This window comes from Nerophis ophidion, linkage group LG01 (genome assembly GCF_033978795.1).
Source record: "Nerophis ophidion isolate RoL-2023_Sa linkage group LG01, RoL_Noph_v1.0, whole genome shotgun sequence".
In the NCBI taxonomy this organism is placed as follows: Eukaryota; Metazoa; Chordata; class Actinopteri; order Syngnathiformes; family Syngnathidae; genus Nerophis; species Nerophis ophidion.
The window spans coordinates 36,739,530-36,757,070 of NC_084611.1; the positions used below are offsets into that span (position 1 = coordinate 36,739,530).

Consider the following 17,541-nt stretch of genomic DNA (forward strand, 5'->3'; position numbering starts at 1 on the left):
TTGGGTCCCACATCAACCTCAAGAAAGTCAGTGACTTCACTATTAAAGTGGGGGAAATTTTTATCACCAGGAAAGATGAGGTAACCTACCTAGGTTCCATTCTAGAGGCTAATCTTTCCTGCGATAAAATGGCAACTATGGTAATCAAAAAGCCCGCGACCCCAAAGGGAATAAGCGGTAGAAAATGGATGGATGGATGGGTAATCAAAAAGGTCAACCAATGAACAACATTTCCCTACAGAATCTACTCTCTGGTCAACAAAAGCACCATAAAGAGTCAAGCGGGAACTCTCATTCAATGCTTTTTCGATTATGCATGCACCTCCTGGTACCCCAGTACCTCCAAAACCCTCAAATCAAGACTCCTAACATCCCAGAACAAGCTAGTCAGGTTACTTCTAGACCTCCACCCCAGATCGCACCTCACACCTAGCCACTTCTCTAAAGTGGGTTGGCTCAGGGTGGAGGACAGAGTACAAAAACTTGCACTGAGCCTAGTCTATAAAATTCGCTACACCTCCCTGATACCGAAGTACATATCAAACTAAATTCGCTACACCTCCCTGATACCGAAGTACATATCAAACTACTTCCAGAAAGTAAATGACCGCCATAACCACAACACCAGGGTGAGCTCCACAAACCACGTTAAACCCAGATTCCGATATTACAAAAGGTCTTAACTCATTCTCCTTTTATGCCACATCAATATGCATCTCTATCCTCCTTCAAAACCGCACACTAAAAGAACACCTCCAGGCAGCTACAACCCTAGACTAACACCGTTACCCTTCCAAATCCCACCCCCTGATTGTAAATAATGTAAATAATTTAATGCATATACTCTAATGACTAACTTGTGTGATGACTGTATTATGCTGATAGTATATATTTGTACCATGAATTGATTAACGTGGACCCCGACTTAAACAAGTTGAAAAACCTATTCGGATTTTACCATTTAGTGGTCAATTGTACGGAATATGTACTGTACTGTGTAATCTACTATTAAAAGTCTCAATCAATCAATCAATCAAAGTTTAAATAACCTTCTGTTATGTTTCATGGATATGTGTTTGTTGGGATGAAGCAATTGCTATTGCAACACACACCTCCCACCCCTTAAAAGGGTAAATCAACATTATATAGCCAGACAGCTACCCCTGTAGGGCAAACAATGATCAATTAGCATTGTGCTAACTTGATGTGGAAATCGCCATTGACATGCCAACATATCAAGGTTTAAAAGACGATCTAAAAACCCCGTTTCCATATGAGTTGGGAAATTGTGTTGGATGTAAATATAAACGGAATACAATGATTTGCAAATCATTTTCAACCCATATTCAATTGAATATGCTACAAAAACAAAATATTTTATGTTCAAACTGATAAACTTTTTTTTTTTTTTTGCAAATAATCATTAATTTTAGAATGTGATGCCAGCAACATGTGACAAAGAAGTTGGGAAAGGTGGAAATAAATACTGATAAAGTTGAGGAATGCTCATCAAACACTTATTTGGAACATCCCACAGGTGTGCAGGCTAATTGGGAAAAGGTGAGTGCCATGATTGGGTATAAAAAGAGCTTTCCAAAAAATGCTCAGTCTTTCACAAGGAAGGACGGGGCGAGGTACACCCCTTTGTCCACAACTGTGTGAGCAAATAGTCAAACAGTTTAAGAACAACATTTCTCAAAGTGCAATTGCAAGAAATTTAGGGATTTCAACATCTACAGTCCATAATATCACCAAAAATATCATCAGAGAATCTGGAGAAATCACTCCACGTAAGCAGCATGGCCGGAAACCAACATTGAGTGACCGTGACTTTCGATCCCTCAGACGGCACTGTATCAAAACCCGACATCAATCTCTAAAGGTTATTACCACATGGGCTCAGGAACACTTCAGAAAACCACTGTCACTAAATACAGTTTGTCGCTACATCTGTAAGTGCAAGTTAAAGCTCTACTATGCAAAGCGAAAGCCATTCATCAACAACATTCAGAAACGCCGCCGGCTTCTCTGGGCCCGCGATCATCTAAGATGGACTGATGCAAAGTGGAAAAGTGTTCTGTGGTCTGACGAGTCCACATTTTAAATTGTTTATGGAAATATTCGACATGGTGTCATCCAGACCAAAGGGGAAGCGAACCATCCAGACTGTTATCGACGCAAAGTTCAAAAGCCATCATCTGTAATGGTATGGGGGTGCATTGGTGCCCAAGGAATGGGTAACTTACACATCTGTGAAGGCACCATTAATGCTGAAAGGTACATACAGGAAACGGGGTTTGTAATACAGTATTATCTGCTCACAGATGCTATACTTGGTGGTTGTTTGAGTATACTGCAGTTAGTCTTGGATACATCAACCTGGTACCCCAGGCTTCAGTCAGATGCAGAATTCTCACAGGAATAAAGCAAAACATTGTGTATGAGGCAAAAATTCATCCGGACCAACAGTAGGTCTGTGTCGGGAGATACCCACACTTAACTTGTGACGTTGCCTCAGGTTAAAGAAAACATCAACATTTCAGCATTGTTTGCCTGCCCAAAATCACCCGTTGGTATTGAAACAATTGAAGTAAACAGTATGCTTTTTCACCAGTGGTGTGGCGTCAGGGCCAGCAAGGCCTTCTCCGCTGGTCCAACATAACCAGAAATCATGATCATAATTAAAGTTTAAAGTCATTTTTAATTTACTTTCCCTAAATATCTAAAAGTATTCATATTGTCTTTATGTCATATTATGCTCCTTCCAGTGCTGTTGTTTTTAGAATAGAGTTGTTATCCAATCAGAATTCAGATATCTTATGTTAAGCTGAATTGCAAATGAACTCAGACGTGTAAGAAAACAAGATTTAACAGCACGGTTATTATTGTCAGCTTATTGGTTGATAAAAAATGTTTTTTTTATTTTTAAACAACAATGACCCGCTAATTTAAAAACGTACCATAAACGATGACGGTCGCTGTGGTGCTGCGTCTTTTGGCCACGATGTTCTTTGCCACGCAGGTGTAGTTGGCCGTGTCCGACAGGCGCGCCTGTTTGATGATCAGGTTGTGGTCGATGGTGATGTAGAAGTTCCTGTCCTCCGCCGGGTCGATGGTCTCTTCGTTCTTCAGCCATTCCACCTGGAGGGAAAGCAGCAGAACACGTGGCATCATACTAGAAGCACTAAAACAATTATTAAACACATTTTGATCACGACAAAAAGTACAGCTGTTTTTTTTTTTTAATCAAGATAAAAGCACTCCGTCTCCACTTCATCAGATCTTGGCAGCTCTAATGATCAATGGCCGTGTTTGGATAGAGGGAAGATGAAAATAATTGATGGGATGCGTAGTTTTGAGACACTTTTTGAGATTCCACCAAATATTTGGAAAAGAAAGACCAAAAACAGGAAGGTATGCTTAGTATTGCCAATTTTGAGGATAAATAAATCTCACCTTGTGCAAAAGTTTGGCTTTTTCTATTATCTTTTGCAGTTTTCATGAAGTTATAGGAAAAAAAAACACAAGAAGAAAAAAACAGAAATGTAGCGTATTTTCTCGACTTAAAGCCCCAATTTTTTCGCCACACTTTGAACCCTGCGCCTCATACAATGGTGCGGCTAGTGAATGGATTGTTATTCACTATTGTCACGCTTGGGTCGCATACTACTGCGTGGATCGTTCTCCCAAGATGCAGACGGAACTCCGGAAGCAAGTTGCGGGTAAGGATATTATTTATTTTCCATAAATCATGCAGGGAGCACAGGAAGCTAACGGAATAGCTAACAAGGAAAGCTAAGCATATAAAGTAGAAAACAAAAGCAAAGCTTTGATCAGGAATCAAGACTACTCAACGTGACGTGTTACACAAAGCAAATAAGGAAGGCAGACTGAATGTGGCGAACACACTGGGTCACACACTCCCTTCCCTCTGTTGCTAGATATTTCGAGATGTATGTTGTAATATGTTAATGTGCTTTGCTGTGAAGGTTTTTTCCCCACTCCAGACTGGGCCCCCTTAGGAGCCCAGTCTAGATGGTATTTTTTACTCATCCTTTCCCAGCGTTTTACCTTTTTCCCCATCTTTTACGGGGCGCCTTGTGGCGACCCATCAGCGTTCCTGTTCTGTAACCCTGTACACCAGACCTGGGCAAATTAAGGCCCGGGGGCCACATGTTGAGCTTTTCAAAACTGGCCCGCCGCACAATCCCAAATAAATTTTTTAGGTCTTTAAGATGGAAAGTGTAGCTGCCATTAGGATGTGCAGTGATGTTTTCTAATGACCGTAAGTCTTCAACTATACAAAGTATTTCAATGGTTGGAATCTGCGCTTATGGATAATACACCAGTTACTATGGTCATCTAATTAGTTATTATGGTCATTTAATTAGTTACTATGGTCATCTACGTCACAGCAGCTCGGACGAAGCACCAAGCAGTGTGGGCGGTAAGCGATTCTACAGACAGAGAAGGAAATTTTCACAAAAAAGTTCTAAAGCTTAGTGATATATAGAATATAATAGAATAGAATCGGAAGTACTTTATTGATCCCTGGGGGAAATTCAGCAAATATCAGATATATCAGATTGTAGGTGGGTTTATTTTGTACCCTTCGCGTTAATATTTCACTGTTTGTTGCATTTTTGTTGCGTTTCACTTGATTGTAAAATATGTTGATTGAAAGCGGGTGTGACATTCATATTTTTTCAATGTTCAGTGTTTTATCATTCATAAAAAAAAGTAAAAATGTAAATTTTTTAAGGTGGCCTGTCATAACGTTTTTAAGCATTCAATCAGACATTATTGTGAGGTTTTATATTAGTGTTCCTAAAAATAGATATACCGGCCCCCCCAAACACATTTTTTTCTCTAAATGTGGCCCCCGGGTCAAAATAATTGCCCAGGCCTGCTGTACACTGTTTGTTTGTCTAATCTTGAACGGGTTTGTGCTGAAAACAAAGTTTCATTGAACTTGTGCAATGACAATAAAGACCAATCCTATCCAGTCAATAGTAAAAGCAGCAGTGTATATATATATATATATATATATATATATAATTTTTTTTTACCGCTTATTCCCTTTGGGGTAGCGGGGGGCGCTGGTGCCCATTTCAGCTACAACCTGGACAAGTCGCCCCCTCATTGCAGGGCTACTTTAAAAATGTGTCCACATATTCTATCAAAGACAGATATATCAGTTTTTCCGTCTATAGGAATATTAAACAAAACCAGGTTTTTCTTTTACGTAATATAAAAACGTATCGGAGCTGCATGTTTACCTATTATAGGGAGGAATTTAAGTAATCATACAACTGGCACAAAATGTCATCACAAAAGAGTAGATTTTGAATCGAAACAGTTTCCCTCAAGAATCGGATCGAATCGAATCAATTCTTGTGGTACCCAAAGATTCACAGCCCTAGTACCTACATATGTCATTTCAATGCAACATATGTGGGTGTGTCATTCATTTTTTTGTTATTGTCATTTTTACACCTGCATGATCGTTAGTGTGTCTTCCGAAATTGCCTGTACACTACGAAGGAGTAAATCTCTAAACCAGGGGTCGGCAACCTTTACCACTCAAAGAGCCATTTTGACCCGTTTCACAAAATAAAGACAACAATGGGAGCCACAAAACTCTTTTGAAATGTATAATGAAATAACACTGCATACAGAGTTTTCTTTTGCTTTGTGCTATGGATAAACCAGGGGTCTCAGACACGCAGCCCACACCTTAATATGAAAATTTAATGTTAGTGCGGCCCGCAAATTTTATATGCATGCTGCTTGACAGCATCACACTTGCCAACCCTCCCAAATTTTCCGAGAGACTCCCGAAATTCAGAGCAACTATTCTCGCGAATGTCTGCTGATTTTCACCCTGACAACAGTAACAAGGGCGTGCTATAGAGGCGCTGCCTTTAACGCCCTCTACAACATGTACAAACAGTTTACCAGCCCAGACACATATTGCATGTGGCTCCAGCAGACTCAGGTATACGACTGCAAGGCATACTTGTGCAACAGCCATACAGGTCACACTGAGAGTGCCCGTTTAAACAACTTTAACACTCTTACTAATATGCGCCACACTGGGAACCCACACCAAACAAGAATGACAAACACATTTCGGGAGAACATCCGCACTGTAGCACAACATAAACACTACATAACAAATACCCAGAATCCCTTGCATCTCTAACTATTCCAGGCTTAATTATACACCCCTGCTAGCACCAAATCCCCCCTCCCCCCCTCCATGCGTCGGTTATGGTAGGTGGGGCTGGGGAGGCGGCGTTTGGTGCTAGCGGGGGCGTATAATGTAGCCCGGAAGAGTTAGGGATGCATTGGACTCTGGGTATTTGTTCTGTTGTGTTTAAGTTGTGTTGCAGTGCGGATGTTCTCCCAAAATGTGTTTGTCATTCTTGTTTGGTGTGGGTTCACAGTGTGGCGCATAAGAGTAAGAGTGTTAAAGTTGTTTATATCACAACCCTCAGTGTAACCTGTATGGCTGTTGAACAAGTATGCCTTGCAGTCGCTTTTGTGTGTTAACAGAGGCTGCAAAATATGTGTGAACGGCCGGCACGCAGATAGCATTGTGTTGAGGTGGGCGGGACGACGTGTTTTAGTGGACGTTAAAGGCTTTGCCATCACGGCACGCCCTCAGTATTGTAGACCGGGTGAATATCGGAGAATGTTTGCCCCGGGTGATTTTTTGGAGAGGCACTAAATTCCGGAAACCTCCTGGAATAATAAGGGAGGTCGGCAATTATGCAGCTGAGCCACATCAGAGTGATCAAAGAGCCACATGCGGCTCCGGAGCCGCAGGTTGCCGACCCCTGCTCTAAACATTGATAATATGATTTCTTCTTTAAAAAAACAATCCAAACTCAGGAGGTTAATAAGCATCACAGAATGCATTAGTGTATGCGGGATTACCATGAATTGATTAACGTGGACCCCGACTTAAAGAAGTTGAAAAACGTATTGGGGTGTTACCATTTAGTGGTCATTTGTACGGAACATGTACTGTACTGTGCAATCTACTAATACAAGTTTCAATCAATCAATCAAAACAGACAGTTATTGAGAACCTGCTGCTGCCAGTAGGGGGCATCTGATGCCAAGAAGGCAATTACAAAGCAGGCCAGTGTCTTGAACATATGCTTTTACAAGGCACTTTGGGTGAAGGGTAGGACGGCGGGAAAGTATCCTATTTATGAGCCTAATCACATTTCCTCAGTGCGGTATTTACTGCTCCAAACCCTCGTAAATTCAACCGTCCGAGCTTTATTGCACGCACGTAAATGTCCGTGCTGCGTTGTTCCATTCACATTGTTTAATTTCCTTCTCGCCTCGCATTAGGAAATGGAAATCTCAGATGTGGGGAAGAAATGGGGATGTGCTGTTCTCCTCCCCTAGCAGTTATTCAAACAATTTGCTGATGTTCACAGCTTTGATTCTGTGGACAACAGGCTGCTGGTTTGACCCGTCTGTTTCTAATACAAATTTAAAGTTATGCTCAAAACAAGACAATGAAAGCCAAAAGGACTCAACACGGTGGCAAGGGGTTAGTGCGTCTGCCTCACATTACGAAGGTCCTGCAGTCCTGGGTTCAAATCCAGGCTCGGGATCTTTCTGTGTGGAGTTTGCATGTCCTCCCCGTGAATGCGTGGGTTCCCTCCGGGTACTCCGGCTTCCTCCCACTTCCAAAGACATGCACCTGGGGATAGGTTGATTGGCAACACTAAATTGGCCCTAATGTGTGAATGTGAGTGTGAATGTTGTCTGTCTATCTGTGTTGGCCCTGCGATGAGGTGGCGACTTGTCCAGGGTGTACCCCGCCTTCCGCCCGATTGTAGCTGAGATAGGCGCCAGCGCCCCCCGCGACCCCGAAGGGGAATAAGCGGTAGAAAATGGATGGAAGGACTCAACAACACAAATGGCAGGGAAAGTGTTTATGTCTACTGCGTCGTGGCTTGGGTTGATAGAGTGACCGTGCAAGCGACTTAAGGGGTCAAGGTTAGAATCCCGCTTCCGCCATCCTAGTCATCCTAGCCTTGGGCAAGACAGTCCACCCACACTGGTTTAAGTGTAGCTGAGAGATGCAGATCATGGTATTACTGTATTGCAAACATTTTGTGAATTGACACATTAAATGACTCTATGAAGTATATTGTCAGTTTGGCAAACTTCCGGGAGTAAAGAGTACGGTTAGGTCATATACTGTACATACTGTACTATAGCGTATATGGAACGTCCATTCATCCCTCTTTGCCTATCCTAGCTGACTGTGTGTGAAAGGATGATATTTCCCTACTCAGCCATCGCCTCCATCATCCATTCATTTACCATCTATTCATCCATCAATCCGTATATCCATCAACTCATCCGTCCATCTATCTATCTATCTATCCATCTATCTATCTATCTATCTATCTATCTATCTATCTATCTATCTATCTATCTATCTATCCAATAATCCATCTGTCCCCCCTCACCCATCCATCATGCGTCCATCCATTTACCATCCATCCATTCATCTGTGCGTTTGTCCATCCATCTAGCCATTCATCCATCCGTCCATCTATATATGCGTGCGTCCGTCCATCAACCCATCATTTGTTCATTATCTACCAATCCATTGACCATCAAAAAATATCAGCCAGCCTTTCTCCTCCAAGTATCTCCTCTATGTCCAACTATCCACTGAAGCTACATTTTCCATCCACTTTATGGCCGTCCGTCCATCCATCTATCTACAAAACCCAAAACCAGTGAATGGTATGGGGGTGTATTAGTGCCTAAGGCATGGGTAACTTAGACATCTGTGAATGTACCATTAATGCTGAAAGGTACATACATGTTTTGGAGCAACATACTGTATGTTGCCATCCAAGCAACGTCTTTTTCATGGACGCCCCTGCTTATTTCAGCAAAACAATGCCAAGCCACGTGTTACAACAGCGTGGTTTCGTAGTAAAAGAGTGCGGGTACTAGACTTGCCTGCCTGTAGTCCAAACCTGTCTATCATTGTAAACGAGTGGCGCATTATGAATCGTAAAATACGACAACGGAGACCCCAGATTTTTGAAACACTTAAGCTGTACATCAAGCAAGAATGGGTAGAAATTCCACCTGAAAAGCTTAAACAATTGGTCTCCTCAGTGCCCAAATGTTTACTGAGTGTTGTTAAAAGGAAAGGCCATGTAACACAGTGGTAAAAATGCCCCTGTGCCAACTTTTTTGCGATGTATCGCTGCCATTAAATTCTTAGTTAATGATTATTTGCAAAAAACATTAAGTTTCTCAGTTTAAATATTCAGTCTATTCAATTGAATATAAGTTGAAGAGGATTTGCAGATCATTGTATTCTGTTTTTATTTACGATTTACAGAACATGCCAACTTCACTGGTTTTGGGTTTCGTACTACAATATCCATCCGTCTATCCGTCCATCTACTGTACCATACATATGTCCATACCATTCTTGTGATCCACCGATATGTCTGTTGTGTTCACAATCTACCATCATTATCCCCTAACCATCCACCCATGCATTCCTTCATTAATCCAACCATGCATCCTTCAATCCATCTACCAATGCACAGGCCACTCATCCATCATCCCTACATATATCTGTCTCCATCTACCATTATGCGTCACCCATCAATCCAACGTGCTCACTATCTACCATCATTATACTTTAGCCAACCTACTATCAACCATGCAGACTTACTGTACACTAAATCCAATCCACGATGTCAATTCCAAGGGATCTGTAGCCATTTATACTAGGGCTGGGCAATATATCGACATACTCAATATATTGCGGGTTTGTCTCTGTGCGATATAGAAAATGACTATATCGTGATATTCGGGTATACGTTCTCACGCAGTTGCATTTAGCTCCGGGCATGACACTACAGGCTCTTCCCACTCTGTGTTGTCTCTCCTTCTCACAGACAGCAAGCGCACCTTCTTACACACGTCACATAAGTATATGCCCTCATGGAGCAGAGAGGTAGCAGCATGGGTAACGTTAACTGTGGTGCTAGCAGAGTGGTAATACGAGAGAAATAAGGTGCGAATCTGGTAACAAATGAAGGAAGAATTAATTCCCAAGAAAAACAGCAAGGGGACCATCGTCTGGCGGTGGTTTGGCTTCAAGAGGGAAAATATCGAACAGACAACCGTAATTTGTCAAATGTGGGGCAAAAGCGTTGCTACAAAAAGTAACATTACTGTTAATATGTAGCTTCATTTGAAAAGTCACCTGAGAATGAAAAGTGCTTACTCCGCATTTCAACATCTCCATTCGGTGCCACACGCCCACACCATCAAAATGTCGAGGCAGACATTTCCAGATCAACACCGTATGAAAAAAATAGTCAACAACAAAAGGAGATAATGTCCGTAGTAACCTACCACATAGCGAACAACGAACACTATTTGATTTCCTATTATACAGCTCATTTTTATTTGACACTTATTGAAATATCTCGAATGACATCATGCACAAAAGTGCACTTTATTTGTTTTAAACTATTGTAGTGGCGTTCTGTACAAAAAGTGCACTTTAATTTAGTGTTTTTTTTATATGTCATCTTAGTGAGATCATGCACAAAAGTGCAGTAATAGCTTGTTTTAAAATGTCTCTGACAATCTTGCACTTTCTGTTTTGGAAATGACATGAATGTTTGTGCCACTGCTTAATAACTGTTTAATGAATATAGTTTTGGTCAATTGACTTAGTTGTGATTTCCTTTTCTGCATGGAAGTTTAAAATGAGCATATATTAACGCAGTATGAACAAGAATGTTTTAATGTAGACACATAGAATCTTCATACTGCTGTGATTATATAAGTCAACTGTTCATTCAAGGCTAAGGCGAAATATGGAGATATATATCGTGTATCGCCATATGGCCTAAAAATATCGAGATATTAAAACAATTCATACATTCCTGGTCTTCATACATCCGCCTTCAAAAATCAGGCATCATTGGTTCACCATTTGTATATACGAGTTACTACATACAAACCCAACATCTCCCTATTCAGCTATTAAATACAATTTGTAGATCCAATATTCCACCCATCGGCCATTTTCGTCTACCCACCCATGTATCCAATAATGCAGTGGTTCTCAAATGGGGGTACGCGTACACCTGGGGGTACTTGAAGGTATGCCAAGGGGTATGTGAGATTTTTCAAAACTATTCTAAAAATAGCAACAATTCAAAAAGACTTCATACATATATTTATTGAATAATACTTCAACAACATATGAATGTAAGTTCATAAACTGTGAAAAGAAATGCAACAATGCAATATTCAGTGTTGACAGCTAGATTGTTTGTGGACATGTTCCATAAATATTGATGTTACTACATTTTTTTTTTGTGAAGAAATGTTTAGAATGAAGTTGATGAATCCAGATGGATCTCTATTACAATCCCCAAAGAGGGAACTTTAAGTTGATGATTAATTCTATGTGTAGGAATCTTTATTTATAATTGAATCACTTGTTTATTTTTCAACAAGTTTTTAGTTATTTTTATATATTTTTTTCCAAATAGTTCAAGAAAGACCACTACAAATGAGCAATATTTTGCACTGTTACACAATTTAATACATCAGAAACTGATGACATAGTGCTGTATTTTACTTCTTTATCTCTTTTTTTCAATCAAAATGCTTTGCTCTGATTAGGGGGTACTCGCCTTCCGCCCGATTGTAGCTGAGTTAGGCACCAGCGCCCCCCGCGACCCCGAAAGGGAATAAGCGGTAGAAAATGGATGGATGGATGGATGAATTAAAAAAATGTTCACAGGGGGTACATCACTGAAAAAAGGTTGAGAACCACTGCAATAATGCATACATCCATTCTTCTATCTACCATGTTTATCACCTCATCCATCCAGCCATTCACCAAAAACATTCACCTACCGTCCCTGCAGCTGTCCATCCTTGCAATCATTCGTCCATCCTGACTTTGTGGCATAGCGTCATGTGACACCTGCGCCAAAGTGGTGCTCACCTCATTACACCGGACTTCTTCTCTTTCCTCCAAACACTTGCTAATAAATGACTCGCAGTCAGCGAAAATCAATGAGGACAAACATGCCTCCTGCATTTAAAAAGTAATTTGAAGTTCAATGCCAATTAACCCCACCGGCCTCCTGCTTCTAGTACTTGCTTACTGGAGCACTTTCCAGATTTGACAAAACAAAGGCGGAACGGTGATGAGGACACAAAAATATTCTAAAGCAGACCTTTGCTTGTATATTAAAAACCCTGTTTCCATATGATTTGGGAAATTGGGTTAGATGTAAATATAAAGGGAAAACAATGATTTGCAAATCATTTTCAACCCATATTCAATTGAATGCACTACAAAGACAAGATATTTGATGTTCAAACTCATAAACTTTATTTTTTTTGCAATTAATAATTAACTTTGAATTTCATGGCTGCAACACGTGCCAAAGTAGTTGGGAAAGGGCATGTTCACCACTGTGTTACATCACCTTTTCTTTTAACAACACTCAATAAACGTTTGGGAACTGAGGAAACCAATTGTCGAAGCTTTGAAAGTGGAATTCTTTCCCATTCTTGTTTTATGCAGAACTTCAGTCGTTCGACAGTCCGGGGTCGTATTTTACGCTTCATAATGCGCCACACATTTTCCATGGGAGACAGGTCTGGACTGCAGGCGGGCCAGGAAAGTACCCGCACTCTTTTTTTCGGAGCCACGCTGTTGTAAACGTGCTGAATGTGGTTTGGCATTGTCTTGCTGAAAAAAGCAGGGGTGTCCATGAAAAAGACGACGCTTAGATGGCAGCATATGTTGTTCCAAAACCTGTATGTACCTTTCAGCATTAATGGTGCCTTCACAGATGTGTAAGTTACCCATGCCTTGGGCACTAATGCACCCCCATACATCACAGATGCTGGCTTTTGAACTTTGCGTCGATAACAGTCTGGATGGTTCGCTTCCCCTTTGGTCTGGATGACACGATGTCGAATATTTCCCAAAACAATTCGAAATGTAGACCTGTCAGACCACAGAACACTTTTTCACTTTGCATCAGTCCATCTTAGATGATATCAGGCCTAGAGAAGCCGGCGGCGTTTCTGGATGTTGTTGATAAATGGCTTTCGCTTTGCAGAGTAGAGCTTTAACTTGCACTTACAGATGTAGCGACAATCTGTATTTAGTGACAGTGGTTTTCTGAAGTGTTCTTGAGCCCATGTAGTGATATCCTTTAGAGATTGATGTCGGTTTTTGATTCAGGGCCGTCTGAGGGATCGAAGGTCACGGTCATTCAATGTTGGTTTCCGGCCATGCCGTTTCCGTGGAGTGATTTCTCCAGATTCTCTGAACCTTTTGATGATATTATGGACCGTATATGTTGAAATCCCTAAATTTCTTGCAATTGCACTTTGAGAAACGTTGTTCTTAAACTGTTTGGCTATTTGCTCACGCAGTTGTGGACAAAGGGGTGTACCTCCCCCCATCCTTTCTTGTGAAAGACTGAACATTTTTTGGGAAGCTGTTTTTATACCCAATCATGGCACCCACCTGTTCCCAATTAGCCTGCACACCTGCGGGAAGTCCCAAATAAGTGTTGGATGAGTATTCCTCAACTTTATCTGTATTTATTGCCACCTTTTCCAACTTCTTTGTCACTTGTTGCTGGCATCAAATTCTAAAGTTAATGATTATTTGCAAAAATAAAACTATTTATCAGTTTGAACATCAAATATGTTGTCTTTGTAGTGCATTCAACTGAATATGGGTTGGAAAGAATTTGCAAATCATTGTATTCCATTTATATTTATATCTAACACAATTTCCCAACTCATATGGAAACGGGGTTTGTTATGTTTGCATGCGGGACACATATGTGCTCTGCTGGGCTTCTGACAACCGGACCCCATGTGGTGGCAATACCACAACAGCCATCGCATCGTTAACCCGGCCGGTGTCAGCGGTCATCTTTTCTGTGCGAGTGGTTCCAACGGCAGACAGTCGCTGATTGCATCAAACTGACTTTGAGGGAGACGGTGTGTTTGTTATTTTAACTTCCGCCCACACATCACCTGTCTGTCTTCTTTAGACACACACCACAAGTCTTTTGAGAAAATCCCACATGCACACGTACGTGCACACAGGACGCAGCCTTGTCCTTTGTTTCAACCGACACAGGATTTGAAAAACGGTTCAAGAGGAGTCCAAATTTCCTTCTTTTAGACAAAAGGAGCATGCAATGCTCTCTTCAAAGGCCTAAAGGCTTTGCTTAATCATTGCCTTGTGTACATTGACCATGTGAACTCCTTGAAGGAAACAGACATGCATATATTATGTGATGCAACAACGGTATTTCAATAAGTAGAAGGCTACTCGATTAAATCAAACACCTCTCCCAAGGCTCCCGCGACCCTTAACATGGCCATTTGATTGTTGTCGGACTGCAATTTGTAATACTTGGTCTTTGGTAATTGGCGAAAAAAATCCAACCGAGTACACCGAAGTGGAATATTTGGAGTAGCCCCTCTGTCTTCTTAGCAAATCCAAAGCACCCATCCCCTTGTTCCACCCGCTGGGAGGTGAGGAGAGCAGTGAGCAGCAGCTGTGACCCCGCTCGGGAATCATTTTGGTGATTCAACCCCCCAATTCCAACCCTTGATGCTGAATGCCAAGTATATACTATATACCGGGGGTCGGCAACCCGCGGCTCTAGAGCCGCATTCTTTAGCGCCGCCTTAGTGGCTCTCTGGAGCTTTTTCAAAAATGTATGAAAAATAGAAAAAGATGAGGGGAAAAATATATTTTTTTGGTTTTAGTATAGTTTCCGTCAGAGGACAAACATGACACAAACCTCCCTAATTGTTATAAAGCACACTGTTTTTATTAAACATGCCTCACTGATTTGAGTATTTGGCAAGGGCCGTTTTGTCCTCCTAATTTTGGCGGTCCTTGAACTCACCCTAGTTTGTTTACATGTATAACTTTCTCCGACGTGTTTTATGCCACTTCTTTTTCTGTCTCATTTTGTCCGCCAAACTTTGAACGTTGTGCATGAATGCACAAAGGTGAGTTTTGTTGATGTTATTTACTTGTGTGGAGTGCTAATCAGACATATTTGGTCACTGCATGACTGCAAGCTAATCGATGCTAACATGCTATTTAGGCTAGCTATATGTACATATTGCATTACTATGCCTCATTTGTAGCTATATTTGAGCTCATTTGGTTTCCTTTAAGTCCTCTTAAGTCAATATATATCTCATGACACTATCTGTATGTAATATGGCTTTTATTTTTTTGCGGCTTCAGATATATTTGTTTTTGTATTTTTGGTCCAACATTTCAGGTTGCCGACCCCTGCTATATACTGAAATCTAAGTAAGATTAAATATCTCAAAAAAGGGTGATATTTGCTTATTTTCTGTCTGATAAGATAATTCTTCTCCCTGAGCAGATTTTAGGTTTTACTTTTAAATTTTACTTTTTGAAACCAACACCGATAATTTCCGATATTACATTTTAAAGCATTTATCAACCGATGATATCAGCAGTCCGATACTATCTGAACATCTCAAATTATTAACTAAGAGAATCTGTTTAATTTTTATCGATATCTTATATTTTATGATACCCTTCTGCTAGTAGTTCAGTTCAGTTTCAGTTTATTTCGAACATGCATACGATACAATTTAATGCATCGCAAAATTCCAGTCGTTTCGTTACAGCACGTCCGAAAAGGAGTAGGAAGAAGCCGAGCTTATTTGATCTTACCCCTTTACCATAGCAATTTTATCCAATTTCCTTGTTCCCTGTAACACAACAATGAACAAATAAATAATACATTAAAAATATACCATACAGATATTAGATACGTAAATAATCGTTCTCAATAAAAAAAAAAGGGTTCATGATGTTCATCATAATTCTTATTTATCATAATTCTTGTTTTGTGTACTTTGTGAACACTTGTAGTTTGAACCGTCTCTTAAACTGAATCATATTGGTGCTTTGTTGGATTTCTTTGCTTAATCCATTCCATAATTTCATTCCACATACTGATACACTGCAAAAACTGAAATCTAAGTAAGATTAAATACCTCAAATAAGAGTGATATTTGCTTATTTTCTGTCTGATAATATAATTCTTCTCACTAAGCATATTTTATGTCAGAGTGTTTTACTTGTTTTAAGGGATTTTGGTCCTAAATGATCTCAGTAAGATATTACAGCTTGTAGCTGAGATTTTATGACCTATATTGAGTAAAACATGCTTGAAACTAGAATATCTGTTATGATCCACTACTTGGATCATGGCATATTCTGGTTTTGATCTGTTTGTTATCAAATTCTGTTTATTATTTGTCTTCCTCAGTTCCTGGTGGCACTTCCTGTTTGGTTTCCGTTCCCATAGTAACCCATTTGTGTCAGCTGCCGTTTTGTCTTTCTCGCGCACCTGACTTTGATTATCCCTTCTATTTAAGCATGCCCTTGTTTTTCATTCGGTCTCAGATTTTCATTTGCTTCCATGCAACAGGTGACGTTGCTCTTCCCGTATTGTGGTAAAGACTTTTGATACTTGTTAGCTTCCACGCTATTCCTTCCTTTTTTTATGTCCCTAGCTTACATGCTAGCACTTTCTGTTCGTTTTGTCTTTAGTGCTTTTGTGCAAGTCTTTTTGTTTAGCCTATTTTTATAGTTAAATAAATCATCATTCTTACCTTCACGCTGTGTTCCATTCCGCTTGCATCCACGAGAGAACGCAAACACGCACCACAATACCAGCTAAGCGTCACAATATCAACTGATGCAAAGCTGTTTCATCAACACTCCCAATTATAAAACTACTTTTTTAAAGTAGTCATTTCTTGCTTCAAGCATGAAAAAAAAAATAAAAATAAAATATATATATACATATATATATATATATATATATATATATATATATATATATATATATATATATATATATATATATATATGTGTGTGTGTGTCCTGGGTATGACGTTAAACTACATCCAGGCATGAGATCGGAGGTTGTGTGTGGGATTAGTGAGTCCCAACTAACGTCTATAAAATGCACACCTTCTCTTGTGACTGGCGGGTGGTCAGCGCCATAAATCTGAGCGGGTCCCTGGGTAAATGGGGCGCGGACAACCAACAGGACATACTAAGTTCCACAGCTCAGTAAGGCAATTAGTCTAGGAGAAAGATCTCTTGATATAAAATACCCCTTCCAACCCGCACCAAGCCAGCGTGGAAGGTGTAGGCTAATAACCAGCATGAAAAGTACGCCAAATGGTAGAAACATGCTGAGGCTTTCGTCCAGCAGTGGACTGGCAACGGCTGATGATGATATATATATATATATATATATATATATATATATATATATATATATATATATATATATATGTAAAGGCCATATAAAGGCTAAAAGCTATATTGTTGAACTAATATGCGTGATAGCTCGACATAGTGTTTTTTGTTTTTTTTAACAAAAC

At 40.2% G+C, this 17,541-nt stretch overlaps 1 protein-coding gene across 3 annotated transcripts in view; it reads right to left on the reverse strand.

Annotated features, from left to right (window-relative positions):
• Positions 1-17,541, reverse strand: part of LOC133553595 (netrin receptor UNC5C-like) — a 581,431-nt gene that overhangs the window by 112,679 nt on the left and 451,211 nt on the right. For all 3 annotated transcript variants that reach the window (XM_061901982.1, XM_061901975.1, XM_061901992.1), the window contains one exon: positions 2,961-3,141. In XM_061901982.1, coding sequence (XP_061757966.1) covers positions 2,961-3,141 — 181 coding nt within the window. The remainder of the gene's footprint in view (positions 1-2,960; positions 3,142-17,541) is intronic.